This window comes from Emydura macquarii, unplaced genomic scaffold (genome assembly GCF_026122565.2).
Source record: "Emydura macquarii macquarii isolate MOO-44397 ecotype Brisbane River unplaced genomic scaffold, CSIRO-AGI_Emac_v2 contig_306, whole genome shotgun sequence".
Taxonomy (NCBI): Eukaryota; Metazoa; Chordata; order Testudines; family Chelidae; genus Emydura; species Emydura macquarii.
Window position 1 is genome coordinate 10,830,213 of NW_027130443.1, and position 23,406 is coordinate 10,853,618.

Below are 23,406 nucleotides of genomic sequence, written 5' to 3' on the forward strand. Positions count from 1 at the left end.
TTCTCACGCTCGCTTTTCTCCCTTCTGGTCTGCACTCAGTTGTGACGAGAAAGCCGGTTACACTGAGTTGTGGATGGTGGGAGCTGAAATGCTGGCAGAGAAGAGAGCTGGGGGTGCTGCCTTAACTGCATAGAGGGGTTCTCCCCCGTCTGCCCCTCAAAGAAGCAGGAAGGAAGCTTCCCTAATCAAGACTAAGCCCAGCTCAGGCTCTTCTTCAGGAGGTGCTAATCCTGACCCCCACTACACCCGGGTCTGCACTAAAAAATTAGGACAACCCAGCCACGTGGCTCAGAGGTGTGGGAAAAGTCCCCACCCCGGAGCGCCATAGTTAAACTGACCTAAAGTCCTGTACAGTCAGCGCTAGGAACTCTTCTGTCGACTTGGCTACCCTCTTTCTGGGAAGTGGATTAACGTCAGTGCCGGGAGAACCCCTCCCGTCGCTGGAGGGAGCGTCGGTCTACACTGAAGCACTACACTGCAGAGCTTCTAGGGAAGATGTAGCCGAAGTATCATCTTATAACCTGCCTCTTGCACCGTGTCTATTTCATGCATTCCCTAGGTGTCCCCACCCCAGTGGTAGGGTCTGTAGATAACCAGCCCAACTAGTTTGTTTGTTTTCCTATTCCAGGAGAGGAGTGCTTCCTTGCCAGCAATAACATGGGCTTGAATCCAAGGCTGTCGGCACTAAGGGAACATTTTCTAGTCTGGTCTAAAACTGGTTCAGCTAAGCTGGCTGGAGTCAGATTGGAGACCTCTGTGTTTGTTTGTTTGATGGTCTGACCTGTTGGGGGGTGGGGGCACAGAGGGCCAGGCTGCCTTAGAGCACCTAAAACTGGGTCAGTGCTGCAGCTCTGACTGGCTTATCTGAGCCAGTTTTGAAACTAGTTTGAAAAGTTCCCCAGTATAAACGGGTCTCTCAGAGATGTGGCAGCAAATCTAAATCCCTGATGGAAAAACAAGGACTGGGGCCCGGCTTGCTTTGAAGGGTGTGCTGCTACTTCCAGAGAGGATGGGTTATCTTTATGGAAGAGAGAATGGACTTGGACTCAAACTAGATGGGTACATGCAAGGGGCCGATGATGATTCCTCTGACATCAGGTCTATGCAGGTCCCGTGAATTCACACCTCTGTAAATGAGAGCAGAAGCTAGCTTAAGGTATCTGTATTCTGAGCATGTGTGTAAAATATTGTGACTCTTCCTTCTTACCACAAGAAGGAAATGGGTTTATAGCTGCCCCATAGAAAAGGCTTTGTGTTCATGTTGCCTATGGCCAGTATGTGCTCATGGAGGAAGCGAACTGGGCTGGGGTGGAGAGCAGACAGAACTGCCTCAGGTATTCAGGGAATCCGGGAAGTATGAAGATGGTCTGTGCTTCTCTTGCCTATTCTGTGGGATAGGTTATTTATTTCTTCTGACATGAGAACTGTTACTAATTTGTTTGCATTGCAATAGCACCTAGTAGCCCCGACAGTGATCAGGGCGGTGTACGAACACGTGGTGAGAGACAGTCCCTGCCCCAAAGAGCTTACAGGAGAGGATGAATTGTTCAAAAGGCAACACGGGCCAGCTAGCTCTGGTGGACTTGCAATCCTGCATGCTTTGCTCTGTGGAGTTGGGAGCAGTTGGCTGGCTTGCTAGATCAGTGCAATGGCTGAATGCTGCTAAGGGCGGTATAATGATACTGTCTGGTTTATTTTGCCTTGATGGTCCTCTCAACATATCGCCGGTCTCAGTCAGGCTTTCCTGATCATTGCTCCAGGGCGATGAGGTGGTAGGAGGTAAAATAAGACTCGAATGCAGATGGGCTTTCTTGTTTATGGCCAAGAATGCCCAGATCCTCTGCAGCCAAAAGTGGGCAGCGGGTAATAGTTGAATTGGGTGGCAATGAATCCTCCTGGTTAGAGCACTGGACTGGGACTCAGGAGGCCTTGGCCTGCTGTGTGCCCCTAGGGCATGTCTCTTCCCATCTGTAAAATGGGGAGAACAGCGCTGCGCTCCTCTATAGCGTGCTCTGAGCTCTGCTGAGGATAGGTGTTTTCTATAAGAGCGACCCTTGGTTCTCTTACTGTCCCCTGCGAAGGGCCACTGTCTGGAGTCCAGAAAGTCTTCCCTCCCCACCCCACGAGTGGCTGGGAGACATGGGAAGGTTGGCTTTTGGGTTGGTTCCCCTCTTCTCTCCTGTGGTTTTTTCCCTCGACTGGAGCAGTCAGTGCTCCAGGCTGGGGATTCAAGCCCCGGTTCGTCTGAGGATGGAGGAGCTCCTCAAATACTGCAGGATGCTTAGGCAAGGGAAGAGGCAGTTGGAAGGGGGCGGGGAGCTGCCTCGCCCGGTGACCTCTTAACCCCGCAGCATGTTGTCAGCCAGATGTAAGATGCTAATGCTGCTCCAGATGGTGCAAGGGAAAGGTGGTGCCCTGACATGGTCATCAGGAATGCCCGTGTTCCTATCTGCTCAAACATGTGACCTACGGTAGTTGTGTTGCTTAATGCACTACAGGAAGAGGCTTGGGTCCAGATTTAGGCACCCGTCTTCCATTGAAATTCGTGGAAATCAGAAGCTAAATACCTTTTGAGGATCTGGGCCTCAGTTGCTGTGGTGGTGGGCATGGTATAAAAACCTATGTAGCATAAAGCCAGACAGGATCAGACCAAGTCTATCTAGACCTGTTGCCAGTCCCCACCACCAGCCAGAGGAGCAGTAGCTGGTTCTGGGATAACCTTCCCCAGAAAAAGTTTCCTGCTGGAGGATTTATGCCCCATCCTAAACTCTTGCTCATACCCACAGTTCTAGCAGCAAGATATCTTGTGGCAATGAGTTCCACAGGCCGAGGGTGCCTGTTGTGGGGGGGAGGGGAAGCATTTCTTCTGCCAGTTACGAATTTGTCCCCTTTTTGGTTTTGTCGCGTGTCCCTCTAATAATCTTGATTGGATTGAAGCTGAATGCCTTCTCCACAGGGGAGGAATTCTTGGTGTGAGGTAGATTAAAATCAAGTGGCATCTCCGTTTAATTGCATGTTGATTGTAGCAAGCTGTCTCCAAATGCTACATCGTGACCATTCTCTCCCCCTCACCCCTTCTCTTTTTTGTTAACTCTAGGAAGCGCAAATGGGATGAAGAGGACTTCGAAGAGGACATGGGGGAGGAGGAGGAGGAGGAGGAAGAAGAAGAGGAGGAAGATTACGAAGAGGAGGAAGAAATGGGGGAGGACGAAGGGCTGGGCTCCGCAGAAGCGGTGAGATCTGGTCCGGGATCTCTGCTGCTTCGCAAGCCGCAGGTCCCCCAGCAGTACCGAGGCGAGCTGCAGAGGCTGCCGGGGGGCCAGGAGCGGCTGTCGTCTGGATTGAGCCATCAAGGGCACTTGCAACTACAGCAGCAGGCTCCAGACCACGGAGACTGGACTTACGAGGAGCAGTTCAAGCAAGTAGGTACCAGAAAGGCACATGTCCCTTTAAATGACTTGCTGGCGTTGAGTTTATAAGCTGGTTACTTTCAATACTGCATCTCCAGGACTTAATGCCTTAGGGACCTGGAGCCGGGTTGAAACCCTCTCCTCCCCATTCCCAGGATTAGGAGTACCTTCAAGTGGTGCGTTGCATTCCTGGTGGAGCCCGCGGTGCTGGTGTATTTAGAGCTGCTCATGCCCAGAGACTGAAACGTCCTTGTGCATGTTCGGAAAGGCTGGAGTAACTTGGAAGGGATTTTTGAAGCGGGTAGGACACTGTGTGTGAATGAAGTCTCCAGGCTAGAGACTGGAGAGCCCAAGCCTCTGTTAGGTGGATTTTATATTGGGAAATTTTGGCTGCTCTTTGCAGGAAAGCACTCTTTCGACTGGTTTGGTTTGTTTTGCTTTTGTTTTGTTTTAAATCTCCCTGCTCTATCTGCTTGGCTGGGGTGTGTGCGTTGCGGGGGAAGGATATGTTCTGGTCAGGTTCTCATGCACTAGCACAACGCTGCAATGTTTGACTTACAAACGTGATAGGAAATCTGTCGGTTCACACGGCACTCCAAACTCGCCCTTGGAATTCCGTCGTGTAGGCTTTCACTTTTCAAAAAGTTCGCTGTGTGGTGCCCCCTGCATCCCCCATTTGTTTCGGAGGCAGATCTCATCTTCTGGCATCCTTTTGCAGCTATCTCTGAAGACACAGGCACCGGCTATTGGTATGGTGGTCCTTTTTTGGCCTGTTTTAAGGCTGTGATTTTAAACATGCCCAACTGTACGAGCGTGAGCAGGCCCCTTTGAGACCCATTCAGCAAGGTACTTAGAGATGGGAATCTTGCAGATTGCCTTGTTTTAACACTTCAAATCCAGTGCAGTGATGCATTGCAAACTCCTGCTAGGTTCTCTTTCTGGAATTAACCCGGGTTTCCACTTCTGGGGGGACCAAATGCAGCTGCAAATTGAACTTCCATGAGCCCCAGAGCCCAGGCTGATTCAGTGGAATGGAGCTGCTGCTTTCGACCTCTGAAATCCTGCTGGAAGATCATAAACTAGCTTTCTGCTGGGTTTCACTCTTTTTAACAGCCCCCTGCCCCATTTCCTTCCCTTCTGGGTCTTCTGCCTCCTTGTTGTCAAACCTCACTCTGGGGAAGCAAAGACTCTGTCCTCTCATTCATTCATTTTCCCCCTCCTGCCCCCCCGCGTTTGATTGGTCAGAGCTGGGTATTGAATCCTCAAGCCTTTGGCTAATAGAAGGAAATGTGCTTAAAGCTGGGCTCCCCAGACACACAGAGGCTCCTTTGATGTATGTGTTTTAAGTACCATCTGAGTTTAGGGCCGGGGGCGGGGAGGGGATGCTACACAAACAGTAGCAGCAGATGGAATCCAGATGGAGTGGGGTTGGGGGAGCAAAAGTAGGTTTATGTGTTGCTTTTGGGGTGAATTTTTGTTGGCTGAGCCCTGCCGATTTATTTTGGGTCCCTGGCCAAGGAAGAGAAACGACTCCCGTGGAACCTCTGACAAGGGTGCCTAGCATTTGAGACTGCTCCAGGGTGCTGCGAGGTGGAGCCCGTGGCTCGGGCAAAGCAATACTTGCAGAGAAAGTGTTTTTGCTACAAGGATCAGGATCGCTTGTGCATCTGTTTCCGTAACACTACGATGCAGCTTTCCAGCTTAGAAAAATAAGAGGGGCTGCTGATTGGCCATGTGCGTGTCCATTAGTTTTGCTCTCCTCTTGTATATATTGTGTAGCATTTTCATCCATGCATCCCTTAAAATTTTGGTGCAACTAACTCCCCCCCCCCACCCCACCCCCCGATATGATAAACTTTAAATAGTTGGAACCTAGGAAAAAACCTCCCTGAGAATGGCTTACCGAAATCTATCTTTCTTTTCACTTCCCCGACCTAGATGGTCTCTTACCATTTGTGTTGCAGTAGCACCCAGAGGGGCCAGCTGAGATCTGGGCCCCACCGTGCTAAGTGCTGTTCACACACACGTAAGACATTTTTGGGCCCCAGTGAGTTTGCAGATTAAGAAGAGAAGATGGTCGGTGGGGGAGGGGAAACTCCTGGGGCAGAGAGAGAGGAAGTGACTTGTCTTAAGGGTCACACACCAGGTCAGGGACAGTGCTGGGATTAAAAGTCCTCTCTTTTTTGTTTTCCTCCCCCCCGCATCTCAGTCTAGCTCTATCTGCTAGTCCACACTGCCTTCTTGCAACATTACTATGAGTGCGGTTACAGTAGTTCTAAACACTCATTTTCCAAAACTCTGCCGATCTTTTCGTATCTCTAACGTACATGTGGTTTGTTTGTTTTTTTTAAAAATATATTAATTCTTTCTGTGTTGTCTTGAGCTCTTATTTACACCTTCCTCCTGCTGATATGTATCTTCTTAATGTGGCTTTTTTGTACTTCCTGTAAATGGAGAGTGGGGGGGACGGAATCTTTTTATCTGTGAAAAAGCTTTTAAATATCGCAGCCGTGATCTTCCTGTTTTGTCACCCTTTTACTGCCATCTCTGAAAACCCTGCTTTCTGTGGGTTCTTGGGACAAAAAAAAAAAAATCATAAAGTCTGGTTCACCTCTCACAGCTTTAAAAGAAGGATTCAGTTTTGGACTGTGAAAGCTAATTTTAAACTGAAACTGACCACCATGGCAGCTTGCGACCTGGGGTGTTTACCTGGGGTGTTTGTTAGTGGATTGAAAGTTTGTGGTTCTTACTTTAACACTAAGCTGGGTTGGAAAAATCTGTGCAACTTTGTTAAAGTCGATTGGCGCTTGCAAACGCTGCCAACTCTTGTGGCTTTTGAGTTTATTCCAAAAACCCCCCAAAATTCTGGTGGTATTTGGTGCTTCTCTTTGAGATGCAGCTCCTGGAGTCATGGGAGTGAGAATTCATTTTGCAGTCAAGTATGTGTGGGTTTTTTTTTTGTTTGTTTTTTTTAAAGTACATTTCTAGCCTTTGTGGTTGCAGATGAAAGCTGAAAGACGTGCCTCTGAAAGATTCCACAAATAAACCCTCAACATACATACATATATATATATATATATATATATATATATATATATATATATTTTTAAATCTTGTCTATTTTAAACCTCATGGTTTGGTGGGTGGGCTCTCAATTGAGGGCACTGCCACCACTGCTGTAGCAATGGCCAGTTCCCCCAGGGGTGGCAGGTGCAGGAGCGCTAGTGTAGACAGGCTGCTGGCCAGGCTGTGTTGCGTGACCCTGTTCTGAGTGAGTCAGGCTAGCACCAAGATTTAAAAATGTCAGGGGGCCTTCCAAGCCAGATCTGCTCCCACTGGTGCAGGCGCCACCTCAGTCTGCATGAGAACAGGCCTCCCTCTGGCTTGCCAGCAGCCTAGACATCGGTGGGAGCATTGGTTTGGCCAGCAGTGGCAAAAAAAACCCCAAAAACAAAACAACAACCCACCTCTCCCCAGACAAAACTAGAGTCTGGGATTTTTCAAGAGCCTTCAGGGGACCTAAGTGCCTGATTCTCTTGGGATCCTTCAACCATCCCAGCCAGGAAAGCAAGGCTGGAGCGGAGAGCTTCTATCTGGATTGGTCACCGAGCGCTCTGCTCTTCAAAGCAATGTAAAATCCCGGGAGCTCCTTAAGCATCCCTGTGTTTGAGGATTTCTGGTCAGGTGCGCCCACCTTGTGGGGCGGAGGAGAGCGCTACAGCCCTGCCTGGTTTGGGGAAAGCCTTTCCCCAGGGCTGAGCGTGTCACAAAGCAAACGTGTCGGCCTCTGGACCTCCGCCAGGGGTTTCTCAGAGACGCGCTTGGCCAGGAGCGCCTCTTGGCCTCCCTCCAGCGCATGCTTTTGAATGGGCTCCAGCCCCAGCCCAGCTGATGGGGAGCAGCCCTGTGCTTGCTGGGAAGGAGCAGAAGGAATGTAAACAATGATTGTGAACAGGATGTGTGGGGACCGTCTCTGCTGCGCTACTGGAGGTGCAGTCCCCGGAGGAGTTCTTGACAGCGAATACTTTATGGCTTCCTTTGCCCCTGCTCCCCATCCTCCACGCCAGCTTGAATTTGGGGTTTTTGTCTTTTTCTTTCCCCCTTGAGATTAAGATACATTTAAAAACAAAAACAAAAAATCCTTAAATCCTTTTTGAAGATCCCTCCATTGCCAGGAGAGCTACCAGCATCACCAGTGCTACAGAGTTTCTGCGGCACCTAGGAGCCCTGGTCGTGGACCAGGCCTGCAATGTGCTAGGTGCTGTACAGACCCTGAACAAAACGACGCACCCTGCCCCAAAGAGAATGAAGCCTCAGACTCCCGCCAGGCGGCTCTCCCTCCCCCAGGAGGATCAGAGGTAACCGGTCTCATTCCCAAGTCTCAGAGGCGCCTGAGGTCTGCCGTGTGGTGGCATTTCCTCAGCCGTGGCTTGCACTGAGTTGTTGCCAGAACAGGGAACGTGGCCCCAGCCTCCTGGCTTGTGGTCACTGTGAGAGCATCCCTCCCTGGGACGCCCTGAGAGCCCGGTATGCTTCTGCACACAGTCCAAATACCAGGAATAATCCGGGCTGCTTAACGCTCTAGACTGACTTCAGCCAGGTCCCAGTAATTTTAGCCACGGACAAAAGCAAATTCTTCTGTTTTCTCCTTGTGCAGTTACTTACTTCTCTTAGCGCCTGGCTGGTTTCCCCCCGCCTGGCCTTGTTTTCCAATGTGCATTTGCGGGGAAGCAGAGCGGTGTATGCCTCAGCCGGTGTCCTGGGTAGCGTTTAAGCATTGGCTCAAGAAGGCGTTTGGCGGCAGATGGTGGCACAGTCTGCCCAGTAACCCCGAGGGGGTAGCGTTTGAGTGAGGCAGGCTGTTCCCCTGGCTTTGTAGGGGTCCAGCTCTGTTGCTCTTGATTCTCGGGAGATGCGTGCAGGTGGGGATGGGGTGTGTCCCCATGACACTGTAACAGAGAATTTGAGCATGGGTTGCATGGGGAGGGAAGGGGAAGAACATGGAGCCGTGGTTGCTGGAAGCCCGGGACGGTTCATGGTTGAACCTCATGTGTCTGGTGCTGCTTTGCTGTGTTCAGACACAGCCCAGGGCTTGCCTGAACTCCCACGGGACCTGATGCGTTTTCTGCATCCCTTTGCCAGCGCGTGGCCAGGCTGATGTGCTAATGTGTCAGAGTGGGGATAGGAGAGGGGTACACAAATGGGAGCCAGCTTTCACAGAGTGGCTAACTTCCTCCTGTAAAGCTCACTTCGCTTTGAGCATCCGACCACGGCAAGGTTTTGTCCCTTCCAGCTCAGAGCATGAGGATGCTGGTTGCAGTGCGAAGGCACCAATGATGCTTGAAACTACTGTGTGGTTAAGACACTAGAGGGAGGGACCTGAGAAACCTGGGGTCAATTCCTAGCTCTGCCACAGACTCCCTGCATGACCTGGGGCAAGTCTCTTCACTTCTCTGGGTCTCTGTTCCCTAGCTGTAAAATGGAGATAATAATCTGACCCTTTGCCTTGCCCATTGTGAGTGTGAGCTCTCGGTGGCAGGGACTGCCTTTTTGTTCTGTATTTGTTTGTACAGCACCTAGCACACTGGGGCTGCTAGGGGAATAAATGTTGTTCCCACTATACCGTCCATGGGTAAAAGTGCAGGCCATTATAGACGCACACCCAAAGCAGCATTATTTCTGCCCTCATTCTGTGGATGCTTCTCTGTTTGTAAGCAGTTCTTGCGTGTGGCATGTAACTTTTCTCTTTCCTATTTTTCTGATCGTTTGCGCGACCTTGTTAGAGCCCCGTTTAATTTTTTTTTTTTTTTTTTTTGGTAATTTTCTGGAAATGTGGGGCGTGGGTGGGTGTTTTATCCACGTGGCGCGGGGAGAGTAGTCGGGAGCTGCCGCCCCCCCCAGCTTGAAATGGTTTCCATTGTATCCGTTTGGTTCAATAGCTCTCAGCACCCCTGCTATAAAAATTGTTCCAGCACCCCTCAGTAGAGTCCTGCCCCTGTGGCGGTGGGAGACTGGCGAGGGTCTCAAGTCCTTCCCCTGCTGGGGGGGGGGGAGGGGGAGAGAGAGGAGGAGCCCCCGAGGCTGTTGCAGAGTAGCTCACCCCACACTTACCTCACCGTGGCGGCATTGCGACCTGGTGCTCAGGGTCACAGCACCATTCAGGTTTGGCCCAGCTACCCCTGCGTCCTGATGACCAAGGGACAGCCAGGCTTGATTTGAGCAGGCGGCGCTGTGCCCTCGTGTGCCAGGTTGCGAAGGCACTCACTCAAATCTGGCCCAGCTGCCCCCCTCTGCCATGATGGAGGCATGGACGATCCACACACGAATGGCTCTGCCCCCCTGGGTACCAAGTCACAGTGCTGGGAGAGGGCAGCTGAGCCCAGCCCCGTAGGACAGGAGCCACCGTTGTAGGGCAAGATTTTTCTGTTTCATACGTTTTTTCATTTTATTTGGTGTTATTTCACATTTGCAAAAAACCGCTGGGTTCTAGTTAATCTTATAAATCTCCAATAGACGGCTTTTCATCCTGACGGCAGCACGTGAAACCGGGCAGGTGGGGTGATGGAGAACTCGGGATGACTTGTCTGATTGTCTTGGCTTCCAGGCAGTGTCTCATCAATTGGAAAATCTAGTGAGAGAAAGGTGCTGATTTGGGGTTCCTTCCTTTCCATTTGCAAATGAACTGCTCTCCAGTTACTAGTGGGAGTAACTCTGCTTGCGTGACACCAACCAGCCTGGGCACACAATCACATTTAGCATCATGTTAATCTTGATTAAGCAATTGCCGCCTCCTCCAACATCTTCCCTTAAGAAAGTGGGGGGCGGGGGAAGACAGACAGGTACACCCCGGTAAAGAAACCTGAGACATTGCTGCTTCCAAAAAAGAGTCACTGCAAGAAATCCTGAGCAGCAATGGAGATCGTATGTAAAGGTCAGAGTCTGACAAGTATCTTCTGGGGGAGATTTTTCAAAGGCACAAAAGAATGAAGTGCCCAACTCCCATTGACTTTTTTTTTCCCCCAGGGGAGTTGGCACTCAACTGCCCTTTTGTGCCTTAGACAGAGGGGGGAGATTTTTCAATTAGCAGCCTTGTTTCATTCATCATCATTCTGTTTTTGGGTTTCTTTTTCCCCCCTCCACTCACCCCCAGCATCATTTGTATTAACTCCTCCACGCTATGGGTCAGACTTTTGGACGAGCTCTCTGCACGTTGACTGACGAGGACTCTGGAACACGTGGCCCCGCTAGTGGGCACTGAACTCTTCTGAAAATCTGCTCCAGCAGGGCTGGCCGGCGGGGCTAAGGCGCTGGACTGTAACTTGGGAGACCTGGGTCCTGCCACTGACTCCGTGTGTGACCGTGAGCCAGTCACTTCATCTCTCTGGGCCTTAGCTCCTTGTCTGTAAAATGGAGATAACTTACCCACCTTTTGTCTCTCTGTGCCTACATGGGAGCTGACTGAGCGCTTGCAAATCCAGCCCCGTGAGACAGGGAATGCGTTTCCTTTATGGACGGGAACTCGTACAATTTAACACCTTGTAGCACCCAGGGGCCTCAGCCAAGTTAGGCCTCAGTGTGCTCGGTGCTGGACAAGCATCACCTGATGTTTCATTGGTGAAACTTCCCTTCCATCAGTGGAGAGGCTGGAGCAGGTTAGTGTGTCTGGATGTAAGCTCAGGCCTTTTACAGGTGCAGGGCTAGGCAGACAGAGCTGCCGGCACGTTAGTTTGTTCCTCGCATGTTGCCCCGTCGAACAAGCTCCAAGGACTGAAGAGGGAGCGGAGGTGTTTGGGGAGGCAGTAATTTATCTGAGTCTAGTGAAACGTGTTGGTCTGAATGATCTCGCTAAGCTCCATCGCTTCAGTAGCCCCGCCAGCATTTAACCCTTCCACCTGACCCCTGCGTCCTCATGAGGTCTTAACTACTACAGCCCTCTGCCATCCAAAGGGATCCAAGACTCGCTAGTTAGCTAGGGGAGTATTCCCTGACCCTGTGACTTTCCTCGCAAAAGCGGCGGGTGTGGGCGGCTGGCAGGGTTTGTACCATGCTGGGCTGGTTAGCAGAGGGCTCCGGAGGAGACGGATAATCCGCTGGGCTCAGAGAATTCTCCAGTGGCCTCAAAAACCGAATGTGTCACCCCGTGCCCCAGGCTGAGACGAGGTTTGCATTGACCTCACTGGGAGGGATTCTTGCAAGACACCACCGTGGTATGGCCGTGGGAAAGGGGATCTGGGGTTCTTTAAATGGCTTGGGCAGCCGGGGGTCGAGGGGGTGCGAAGGAAAAGGCTCTCCCCCCCCCCCCCCCAGGAACCTGGCCTCAGATGTGAGGGCGTGAGCATGGATTATTGAGGTTAGGAAGCTAGTAAGTGGCAATTCCCCCTTCGCGAGGGAGAGCTGGTGCAGCCGAGGTCAGATTAGAAGGCGACCTCCTGGATGCTAACCATGCTGGGACAGCTTCCACTGGGAGCAGAACAAAGGAGGGCTGGACAAAGGGGTGGGCGTGAGGCCTTTGTCCTGGCTTGTCAGGAAAAGGTGTAGGGGCAAGTTCCAGAAAAGAAAAGGTTTGGGGGGCAGGGAGGGAATCACAAACGAGCTGCAGCAGACCTGATGGATTCCTGGACCGCTCTTCGGGTTTTTTGCCTGCCTCCTTCTGTGCTAGGGCCGGGCCAGGGCTCTGGGGATGACCGCTAGTGAAAATTGAAAAATAGCGCCAGCCAGAGCGGAATTGTAACCCTGCAGCAGCCCCCTCTCCGGCAGAACAGGTGGATGAAGGCATGTTGTGTCGGTGCTGCCCTGCCGAACGCTGGGGTCCCTGTTAGAGAGTGGACCCACTTTGAGTGTGTGGTCTTGTTCCAGGCTCGCAGCGGACTAGGGCTTAGAGGATGGGTAAAATGCTCCCAAAGGGCCCAGGTCCTGTTCTCAGGAGTGGCGTAAAAGGCCTGGTCTGCACCTAAAACTGTGGCCGACTTAACTGTTTGGCTCAGAGGTGTAAAAATTCACACCCCGAGAAACATAGTTAAGCCAACCTAAGCCTCCGCATAGCCAGCACTAGGTCAATGGAAGGACTTTTCCATTGCCTAGCCCCCCCCTCTTGGAGAGGTGGATTAGCGACATTGATTGCGGGGTGGGGGGCCCCTTCCCTTGCTGTAGCAAGCGTCTCCCCAATAGCAGCTCTAGAGTTAGACATACCCCGGTAGAAAATCAATGGGGACTTTGGTGTCAGTGTTGCTTTTGAAAATAGGACTTCGGTGCTGTTGAAAAATGTTACCTTGCCTGTCTGTCCAGCCCACGACCTGCGATGAAGGCACAGAGGCAAGAGGCGTGGCTTCAATTCCTCATTCTGATGCAGACTCCCTGGGTGACTTTGGGCTAATCACTTACTGGCTGTGGGCCTCAGTTTCCTCATCTGTAAAATGGGGCTGATAGCATTGCCCTGCCCTACTGGGGTGTGTCTGGAGATGAGTTCACTAATGCTTAAGCGATGCTCAAACACGCTAGTAGCCGACGCGTTGGAGCAGAGACAAGGCCTAGTTGTATCTTGCGGTAGCTGACCGAGTGGAATCCCAGCTTTCTACAGCTGTCCTGGAGCAGCTGAATCAAGGGAAAACGACCCCTTGCACTCAGAGTTTCACAGTGGGCTGGCTAGCCTGGTGTGAAAGCACGACCTTTTTCCTAGCGTAGAGGGGACCACAGCAGTGCAGTGACTTGCCCATGGAGCGGAGGATAGATACGAGTGTTCTGACTCCTAGCCCAACACCTTATCTCCTGGACCATGCTACCTCTCTTCTCCCAGCTCTCCCCCACCCCCAGCTTAGTCATTGATTCGGCGGTGGGTGTTCTCATGCCAAAAGAAACCCAGCTTCCTTACAAAGCTGCTTATAGGTTCAGAGATTTCCAGTGGGGGGTGGGGGAGCTCACAGCCTGAATTGCAGCCAAGTTGTCAAACTAGTTCTCGTGCTGGCCTGCAGGTCGGGGGTAAAGAGGCTGAAGGGCGCCCGGATAACTGATGGGGTAATTACTAAGTAGATGGGAAATGCCAACAGCCACTCGCCTCCCCCAAAACTACGTCAAAATATTAAAGCAAACACTCCCTTAATGCGACTCCCACTGGCATCAGTTAATTGCACAATCGCAAGAGCCTCGCATCTTTTTTTCTTCTTTGCTTACTTTTTTTTTTTCTGTTCTTTTAACTCTTTGTGGAATGCTCTGTGCCGGGCTCGGCACCTGGTGCCTGTGCCCCTCGCCCTCACAGGACATACTAAGGCCTCGGTGCCATTATAAAGTTGTACCACGTGAACTGTATGCGTATAATCAAAGCAGTACAATGACCCCACGGTGGACGCGGTTATACAGGCATCCCGGTGCTGTTCCTATATGGGAAGGGGAATAAGCTCTAATCTCCCCCACTGCGATAGTTATACTGGTATAACTTTCAAGTGGAGACCAGAGTAAGATACTATGCAGTGGGTCTAATTTTCCTTTCATACACCATAATGGATAATTTAATGCCAGTGACACTAGGGTGTAAGTGGTGTAAGCAAAGGACTTCAAGTGGCATTGTTCCTGATTTGCACCAGGATGAGAGATCATCTTCTCACATACAGTAAAACGTTTTCTGTTTTACCCTAGTCGTTGTCCTGTGTTAATGATCCTCTGCTTGCAAACACTTTTAAGGTTAATTTTGGGAGTGTGTTAAACTCCGTTCCGCTTTTAAAACCTTCCAAGCTAAGGTTACTGCTCAAAGGGCAGCGAATAGCTGCCTGGCGTGCTCTTGCATGTGATGTTCTGGACCTCAGTGAATTTTTATAGCCGAGTGATGAAATCCTAAGAATTAGGCAGGGTGTGTAGTGAAAATCCTGAAATGACCTTGACTCTGGCTTGCACAAGTGTATCGCTCCTGACTTAATGTAAGGATCAAAAGTTGGTTAAGCCTATAGGTGGAGCAGGCAGGATTAACCGGGAGAGGGGATACCAACAAAGGACCTGAGCTGGCCAACAGTCCTTCCCTGACTGGCCCCAGTGAAGTCTGTGGGTCTAATTAAGTGCATAAAGACTTGGAAAAAAGTATTTGCTGGATTTTAGGGGCTTGCTAGGCTGGGGACTGGACACGTGATAGGCATCCCTGCCTCTGAAAGTTTGCAGTCTCTCTGGACAGGCTAGACCGAGGATGGGGAGGGGAAACTGAGGCACGCAGAGGGGCTGTGACTTGCCCAAGGTCACTGGCAAAGCTGGGAGTAGAACCTATGTCTCCTGACTCCCAGTCCAGTGCACTATCCACTGGCCAACACTGGCTCTCATAGTGATAGCGAAACTATCCATTGAAAAATCACATGGCTTCCTGCAACCCTGCTTAACCTCCCAGTATTACATGTCATACCGAAGGTGACGCTAATCGAAGAGATTGATTAGAGGAAGGATGTCTTTCATTTTTACTTTTGTACACTTCATAGCGCTCTGCATCTGGTAGAGCTGGGCAAAAATGAGCTGGGCCGGGAGGAGGGACTAGGAAAACTGCAGCCTAGATCCATGATCTTTTTGAAATTTCAAATGCATCCAGCCAACTTCAGAGCGTGTTGTCAGCGTCACTCTTTTCCTTCCATAGCGCCCTCAGTTCAGCCAAGCGCTTGCGTTCCACTGGAACTCGAGGCATGTCCTGAAAGCTGAGAACGTGCTGCAACGCTGTGCAGAATCAGGCCCCACAGTCCGTTTCGTCTGCTCCTGGGTGGGAGAAAAACATTTAGGAAAATACAATTGCGGAACCACTACCATTACCCTGGGGATTGCGGGGTGGATGTGTGGTATTGAAAAGACAGAGGGTGTTGGACATCTGCTTCCTTTTAAACCCCTTGAAAACACCCCCCCTCCCCCGCCTGCCAAGCTACTTTTAACTCCTGTAGTGGGGTGCCCCTCTCTCAGTGGAAGTGAAGCACCCAAGTATATGTGAGGTTCTGGGCCGAAATGTCTAGTGACACTAATCCCTTTAAGATTGCTGGAAATGTGGCCCATAGAAAACCTGTGAAAGTCGTACTTCCTACCTGCACTGGCCCTCCCCTCCCCCCTCTGAAGAATAAACCGCTTGGACATCCCGATATCATATCAGTACGAAGCCTTTTCTCCGTAAATGCTGACTCGGCTGGGAGGGGGAGTCCGAAGGTTGAACGCAAGCCTTTTGGTTTTACTTTTGTTCACCTCCCGCCCCCGTCCTCTTCGCTGCAAAAGCCCGAAGCAGGTTCGAGTCTCCTCCAGTGGCTGCACCACGTGGCTCGGGGGAAAGGTTTCTGATGGGAGACGGCTCCTTACGCTAGCAGAAAATATAAGTCACAACCAGATCCAGTGCTAGATGAATTCACCCTAAGAAAGAAGGGGTATGTTTTCAACAGGCAGAGGAATTAACCGTTGCCACGACCGACCTAGGGTCGTGCAGACATGACTGGTTAAGTCCTATGGGTCTGGCGGTGCAAGGCTCAGAGTAGATGACTATAAAGGGTTAATCCTTCTTTCCGTCGGAGGAGCTTGATGCATTTTGCAAACCCTACTTAATGAAGCTTCCCAAACTTGAGTGCTGAAGAGGAAGCTCAATAACTCTCAGCTGCGCTTTACAGAGGGTGAAACTGAGGCATAGAAAGGGGGGAAGTGACTTGCCTGAGTTGGCTCAGGTAGTCGCTAGGGCAGAACCCGGGAATAGAAGCCAGGTCTCTGCTGTAACCACTAGACCAGGGCAGGGGGCCGGAGGAGGGTGGTTACAATTGATTCACAAATCACCTGTGAACCGAAATCTGGGCACACGAGGAGCAAAACGTATGCAAATCTCTACAGAAACGTTTGGGGTGGGAAGGCAGTGTCTGGGATTGAATTAGTGGGATTGGGGCAGCAGTCAAGGAGCCCCGGTTTTCTTCTACCCCTTCTTTGCTACCCCTCTGCCCTAGAGAGACTCCCGTGCAGCAGGAGTGCTACGAAGCGTGGGATTCTTTCTCCTCTGGCAGCCGTAAGCGGGACAGCCGGCATCCAGGTTCTGCACAGTAACCTAGAACATCACCAGCTCAGCTGCCCCTTCCTTGCAAAACGCAAGGCTCTGCATCGCTGCACAGTGCTGTGTAATGCTACCCCTGCCGCTGGTCTGACAAGGCTCTTCTTCAATTAACCTGCCCTGCATTTAGTCAGCATCTTACCTGTCTAAGACAACAGCCTGCTTTTGAACACCCACCTGCCCAGCCCCCTCACAGCGTGCAGAGTACTCTGCATATGAAAAAAATTCCATCTGGTGCCTTTGCGCCGCTCGTGCATTGTGGAGAATCCCACCTCTGACCTTTCTGTTCCGGATTAATTTTCTTACCGCAATTTACTAATATCAGGAGTATTGAATTTAAGTGAGTTGGCAACACGCAGCCTCCGAGTTTCCTGTTGCTGCCCTTTTTGGAGTTTCCTGTGTGCTTCTGTGAAAGCCAGCTGCTCTCTGGTTTGCTCACCCCGTCCCGTAATGCAGCAGATTTGATTCATCGTTCAAACGGGAGGCACGCGCCAGAGCCTTGCATTGTATGGAATTCCCCCCTCCCCCCCAGGAATAGAATAAGAAGTGCCCTAGGGGCAGTCCCTAGGGCATGTTCTAAATAGGGGCAGCTCTTATCTAGGGAATTCCAGGTAGCCTAGTGGTTGGAGCACGCGACTGACCTATTCTGTTCTCACCCACCCAAGGTCATGTAGCTCCCTTTCCCAGTGCGTTAGTTTCCCCACCTGTACATCAGTGTCCATGGAGTGCTTTGAGATCCGCCTCTTGAAAGGTGCTGAAGGTTTAATACTGGACTTATGGGATTCCAAGCATATGGAAGAGGAGAAATGAGACCATAGGTTGCCTGCCTCACTGGCCCTCCTCCGAGGAGCCAGGGGAATGCTGGAAATTGGCCTCTCGCTCAGTCCTTGCTCTTCTTTCAGGCCAGCCCTGCAAAGTTCATGCTACATTTTGCACACCCCAGGTTCATTCTAAATACCTGCCTTGCCGTCCCTGATTTGAAAAGAGCAGCCAAAAGTGTAGTGCCGAGGCTGGGACACCTTAAAGGGGCCTGATTTCCAAAGAGGAGGAATGCTGGTGCTTTTTGAAAATCAGGCCTCTTTAAGATGTCCCTAGTTGGGCATTCAAAAATCACCAGTCTGTTGTGGAAGCTTGACTTCACCTTTTCCTCTCAAAACTTTTCCCCTCCTAAAAAATATTGTGGTAAAAAAAAAAAAGAAAAAAAAAGCCGCAACTGAAGATTACAGAAAATAAGGCCATTTTGCAACCTCTCGTGTGATCTGCATGTGGGAGCCAGGGTTGGAAACCAATTTCTCTACCACCCTTCCCCCTTTCTCCAGCTTATATCTAGTCTAGACTCTGCATTTAGCATGGGCTGCTATTAACTCTTAGGAAAAACAAGCCATGTCCTCTGTAGTAGACAGCCTTTTATTTTCTTCTAAATGATGGGGTAATCCACTAAATGACAGGGTAATAGACAGTCTGGGAAAGTCTGGGCTTTACAAACATGGGGATCTTGTAGATCTGGAAGATGACTTTGTTTTAGCTTCATAGCAGGTCAGTGGTATCGCCTTCTGGGAACATGTAGCTATTGGCTTTTAGGATTGTTTAAAAAACAGCCAAACACACGCATGCAAAAAAAAAAAAAAAATCCTGCCTGCAATCTAAAATGACACCTCCCCCCCAGCTTTCTGGCTCTTCAGACCTTGTGCACAGATACAGGAGTCTGTTGCCCTTAGGGGCAGGTGCTGTAAAAAGTTTCATGCTGTTCACATGACTCAGCCAGCAATTAAAACTGAAAAGGGGGAAATGCAGGAGGGTCTGGGGAGGTGGAGGAAATGGCGATTCCCCGTTCAAAGGCGCCCTTTGAATAGAGCTAGTTTTCTCTTTTGATTGCTCCTCAGGATATGGCTTTGGGTTGGATGTTACTTTTGTCAGGGAGAGAGGCGTCGCTAATGGTTTATGCTTTGGAAAAATCACTGGGGGGGAGGGGAATGATAGTGGAGGAGATTTGGGGAGCGTTTTTTGTTTTTGTTTTTTAATGCAAGTGCACACTGTCTTTTGGATATCCGGATCATCACAATGTGGATCTGCAGATTACTGCAGATTTTTTTTCCCACTGGTCTTGAGTGATTTGGTGTGTTTTTGTTTCCAAAGCCCCAGCTCCTGGAGTCTGGTGAATGCATGAGAATGTCCGCTTCAATTTTTTTTTTAAATGAAAGCTGTTTTTCTATCCCTCGTGCTTGCAGAGCAAAAGCTTAAATTAAAAAAAAAAAAAAAAGGGGGGGGGGGGTTAAAACTCAAAATGCAGAAGGCAAATAAAGAGAACCCAAATTTATGAGAGATTTTCAAAGAATGAATTAAACAAAAAAGTCATGAATGGCTTAAATCAAGGTCATTGAAGTCAAGAGTGAGTCTGTCTGTCTCCAGGATTGCAACACGTCTCCTCAGACTTCCTGTGTAAGCATGGACTAGTTACTCAGTGCCTCTGGCCCAGATCCTCACAGATGGTGCCAGTTGCCATTGAAAGCACCAGTGAACTGGGGCTAATAGCACTTCTTAACTCCTTCAGGGGCTTGTGAGGATAAATACATCACGGCTTTGAGGCGCCTGAATATTACAGAAGTGGGGACCATTCTTCTCATCCCGAAGCATCTTTGCAGACACGGGGGAGCGGGACAGCATTGCCATTTATTCCTGTCCGTGGCTTACTCCTAGAGCCCTGCACGGATACAAAATGTGTATCTGCATCCGATCCACAAAAATGACCCGTGGCTATTCGCCGATTTGCGGGGCTGTAGATATAAAATTTGTATTCACATGAGATCTGCAAAGATGGTCTGCGGATATCTGCATCCACATCCATGGATGCAGATGTAAAGCGGGTAGCTGTGGATTTGCAGGGCTCTACTTATGTCTCCCTTACACCCGGCCTGTGTCCCTGCGTGCGATGTCCCGCCATCTCGTCGGTGGTCGGCTTCTAGAGTGGACTGATCATGGTTGCGTTTGTCTCATGTTCAGCATATCCTCTGTCTCCTGCACCATCCCCACCATCTCTTTGATTACTGCCAATCCTGTAGCCTGATTTTACATCGCATGCTCCTTCTATCTTCATTTGTCTTAAAATCATTCCTCTTTATACCTGCCATCTTCCAAAGAACTCTCATCTCTACTGCCTCCAGCCTTCTGATATCTATTTCATTTAATGCAGCTGCTTCCAGACCGTACGGTAATACTGTTAGTACAAAAACCCTAGGTAGGCGTGTTACGTCACTTAAGGTACGTCTACACTGCATTTTAAACACAGATCTGTGGGATCTGTGCTTGTGAACTCCATGTTTCCAAGCCCATGCATGAGCATCCACATGGCATGGTAAAACCGGGTTTATAGTTGCTGGACCCAGGTTTCACAACCATGCTAATTCATCTATATTGCATTGCGCAGATCTTCAGACTCGGATTTGTGGCTTGAGCTGTGTCCACACTGCAAAATGATGGATCTTGGACTTGCGTCTCAGTGGGAACCAGAAGAGGTCCTAGGACCCAGGACCTGAGTGCTTGCTGACCTGAGTTGGACAGATTTGTGTGTGGAAACTAGGGAGGTGTGGGCTCAAATCTGAGTCCGAGCCTGGATTTACATTGCAGTCTAGACATAACCTTGCAGATCCCAGATCTAGAGCCACTATAATCTTTCCTGTTTTCCTAGCTGTCTCTCTCCCATTTAAACCACAAGACTCCACTAATTCTGGGTGACTTGCTACCGAATGATTTCATTTTTCATGAGAAGAAACGAGGTAGGCGAGGTAAGATCTTCCATTGGACCATCTTCTCTTGGTGGAAGGTACAAGCTTTTGAGCGTCACCGAGCTCTCCTTCAGGTCTTATTGCATTTTTTCATTTCATTTTTTTCCCTAAGGTCATTAATCAATTAAATCCACTGATTGCAACACCTTGTTATTGAAAGGTTTTATTCTAGAATTGCCAGGCCCATGCGTCGTACTGTCTCCTCTTTGCATGACTCTTATTTGATGGCTTATCTATCATGTCCAGACATCTATAACCATTTCCTAATGTTCTGCAGAGCTCTCCCGCCTGTGGGTGGAGGGGAAAGGAGAATTTCTTTGTTTAATCGGGGCTTGAAGCGCACGGACTCTCAGGGCCGTGGTGCCTCCCCTGGATGGAGAGTGATGGTGATATTTTTCTTTGGCAGTACTTAATGTATTCCCTTAAGCATTTCAGTCTTAGGGCGGCATGCCCACCTTGAGAGAACTGGTCACAAAATGGAGTCTTTTCCTATGGAAGGTTTCAATTCTTTTTGTTTTCTGGCAGAAAATAGAGAAGCGTGGGCTGAAAACCAAATTTAAATTTTTGTGTGTGTTTGGTTGGGTTTTTATTGGCCAAAATTTTTCTGACATTCCCGTCTCTGATGGGGAAATATCTAAGTTGTCTGCCAGATACAGACGCATTTCGCAAAAAAATCCCAGAACAACCAATTTTTGTCAAAAACCCAGTTCAGTGTCGGAACATCAGTTAAGTGGGAAGATTTCCCCCCAGCCCTCCCTGGGGATTTTTGCAGGGGATCTAGTGCTACTATGGGGTGAGAGGCAGCAAGGCCCCCTCCACACCTGTACGTTTCTTCGCTGCCGTAGGCAACCCTCTAATGTTGCAGTTTCTTACCCCGTGGTCCGAGAGGTGATGTCGGCAGGGAGTGGGTACGGGCAGCGTCTCGGTCCTTGGCAAAAATGGATCGTGTGTCTCTTGTGATGACTGCGGAAGGGGTCAGTTTACTTTCTCTAAAATATTGATTAGCGCTTTCCTCCATTAGCTAGCTGAGCAGAGAAGTGAGGTCGGCTGTTGTGTGTAACCAGGGGCTTGTCGAGGAAAGCCTCGGCTAAGGTCTGGGAACTGAAGCAACTGGGGGGGAGGCAAGGAAAACCTAGAGCAGTTAATGTTTTTTCACCTCCCTTTTCTCTTGGCTTCCCCCAAAGTACAGCCTCTTTATAGTGCAGCTGTCCCACAGGGATCAAGCTGATAAAACCACACCAAACTGCGTCATCTTTGGGGACCCTTGTTCAAGCAGATCTTTCTGCTGCTGGCTGGAGAGCGATTGCTGTCTCTCGCCAGACCCCGTGGGCAGATAAGAGGGTGAGGAGGGGAAAGACACTGGCGATCTGAAAGGTTGGACAGAAAGCATGGGAAAGGCGGGAGGGTAACTTCACTTCTATGGCACTCAACAGCGTACTAGGCGTGTTCGAATACACTGTAGTGAGACCAAGGAGTCCAGGGGTTGGTCTGATGAACCTGTATCTCCCTCTCCTGAGCAAGTCCCTGCTCCACCACAGACTTCTGGTGTGATGTTGGGTTGTCACTTAAGCGTTGCTGTGCCTCAGTTTCCCCATCAGTAAAATGGGGATGACACCACTGCTCTACCTCCCCAAGGGGTTCGGGGGATAAATTCAATACAGACTGTGAGATAACCTGTCTAGTCCTGTATTGCCAACCCAGGCGTTCCAAAATGGTGCGTTAGGACCCCAGAATCAGGAGATTTGGCTTAAAAAACCAACTTTTTAAAATGGGAGGGGGAAGGGTTTTTTTTTTTTAACTTGCTTCCTGGTGTTTGAGCCTCCGGGTGGCACTTTTTCAAGCTCCTCTCGGCAAGCGGGAGAGCTGGAGATGCCCCTTTGTGTGTGAAAGACCGCTGGGCTTCACCCCGACTCACGTGACTCTCGGGAGCTGGGCTTGGAGCAAAATGCCAAACGGGATGAGACTCGCAATCAAATCACCGGAGCTGGCAACGCTCATTAGTGTTAGCCCCGAACCCAGCAAGGCTCTGCGGGCATCCCAGTGCCAGGACAGGCCTCTGTCCTTCTCCCATCAAGGCGATGTTTTGGCAGGCAGCCGTTATTCTAAAGCCCTCGGGGTTGCCCATAGCAGAGCAGTTTGAGGGGCCACATCCCCCCGATCCTATGCTGAATTTTGTGGGGCCTGAGTTTAACCTGAGGACTGCCGTCATCTCTTACTCCCTGTTCTTTTATTATTCCCTCTGACCAGCGTGTGCTGCCCCTCCCAACACACATCCGCTCCGAGAATCCTTTGTTGAGCAGGCCTCTCTACCTCCTTCCTTCCAACGCCTGGTTCATTAAAGTCAGTTTCTTGCAGGGAATCCAGTCTTGGAATCGGCTATTCGCCATAATAAGCGAGTGGTTCTGGGGCTGCAGCCCTGCATGGATCTGCAAAGCGAGGGCCAGCAACTCCCCTTTAGCTAGCAGAGCGTATCCATGCAGACTCTTCGTTGTTTTAGCCTCACTCAGCCTTCCAGTCTTCCTTGGTCAGTAATGGCTGATGACATTTGTTCCAAAGGGAACTTAAAGACTGAGCCACGCATGACTCTATGCTACAGTAAGCGGCGAAAGGAGGGTCTGGTGGTTACGCCATGGGACGGAGACCAGCTCCACCACACACTCCTCATGTGGCCGGGGCCTAGTCTCTGTGTCTCAGTTTCCTCCATCTATAAAATGGGGATCATAATCCATCTTTCCTCCCACCTTTTGTTTGTCTTGTCTTACATAGATTGCAAATGCCAGAGCAGGGACTATCACTTTGTGCTATTACTAGTAGTACTGAGGGCTTTTTTTTTTTTTTTTTAATTAAATATATTGTGGTAGTTCCTAGAGGTCCCAACTAAGATCAGAGCCGTGTTGTGCTAGGTGCTGTACAGACACACAGCGAGGGAGAGTCCCTGCTTAAAATCTTACAAAGAGACGAGACCAGGGATGATTATCCCCACTTTGCAAGGTCACACTGGGAGTTTGTGGCAGAGCTGCGAGTTGATCCCTGGCGTCTCAATGCGGTTCCATAATGAGATCACCCTTCCCCTCCATGATTCCCTCTCGAATACGAGCCCTTAGCAAGTAAAATCTTTTCCTAACTGCCCCGCCACTCCGCCTGGGATCTGAGAGCCAAGCTGGGTTAGTTCCAGCTCACGCACCAT

General features: G+C 50.1%; 1 protein-coding gene across 4 annotated transcripts in view; it reads left to right on the forward strand.

The window, feature by feature from the left end:
* ARID3A (AT-rich interaction domain 3A) overlaps positions 1-23,406 on the forward strand; it is a 109,090-nt gene that overhangs the window by 28,889 nt on the left and 56,795 nt on the right. For all 4 annotated transcript variants that reach the window (XM_067559033.1, XM_067559040.1, XM_067559048.1 and 1 more), the window contains exon 3: positions 3,098-3,422. In XM_067559033.1, coding sequence (XP_067415134.1) covers positions 3,098-3,422 — 325 coding nt within the window. The remainder of the gene's footprint in view (positions 1-3,097; positions 3,423-23,406) is intronic.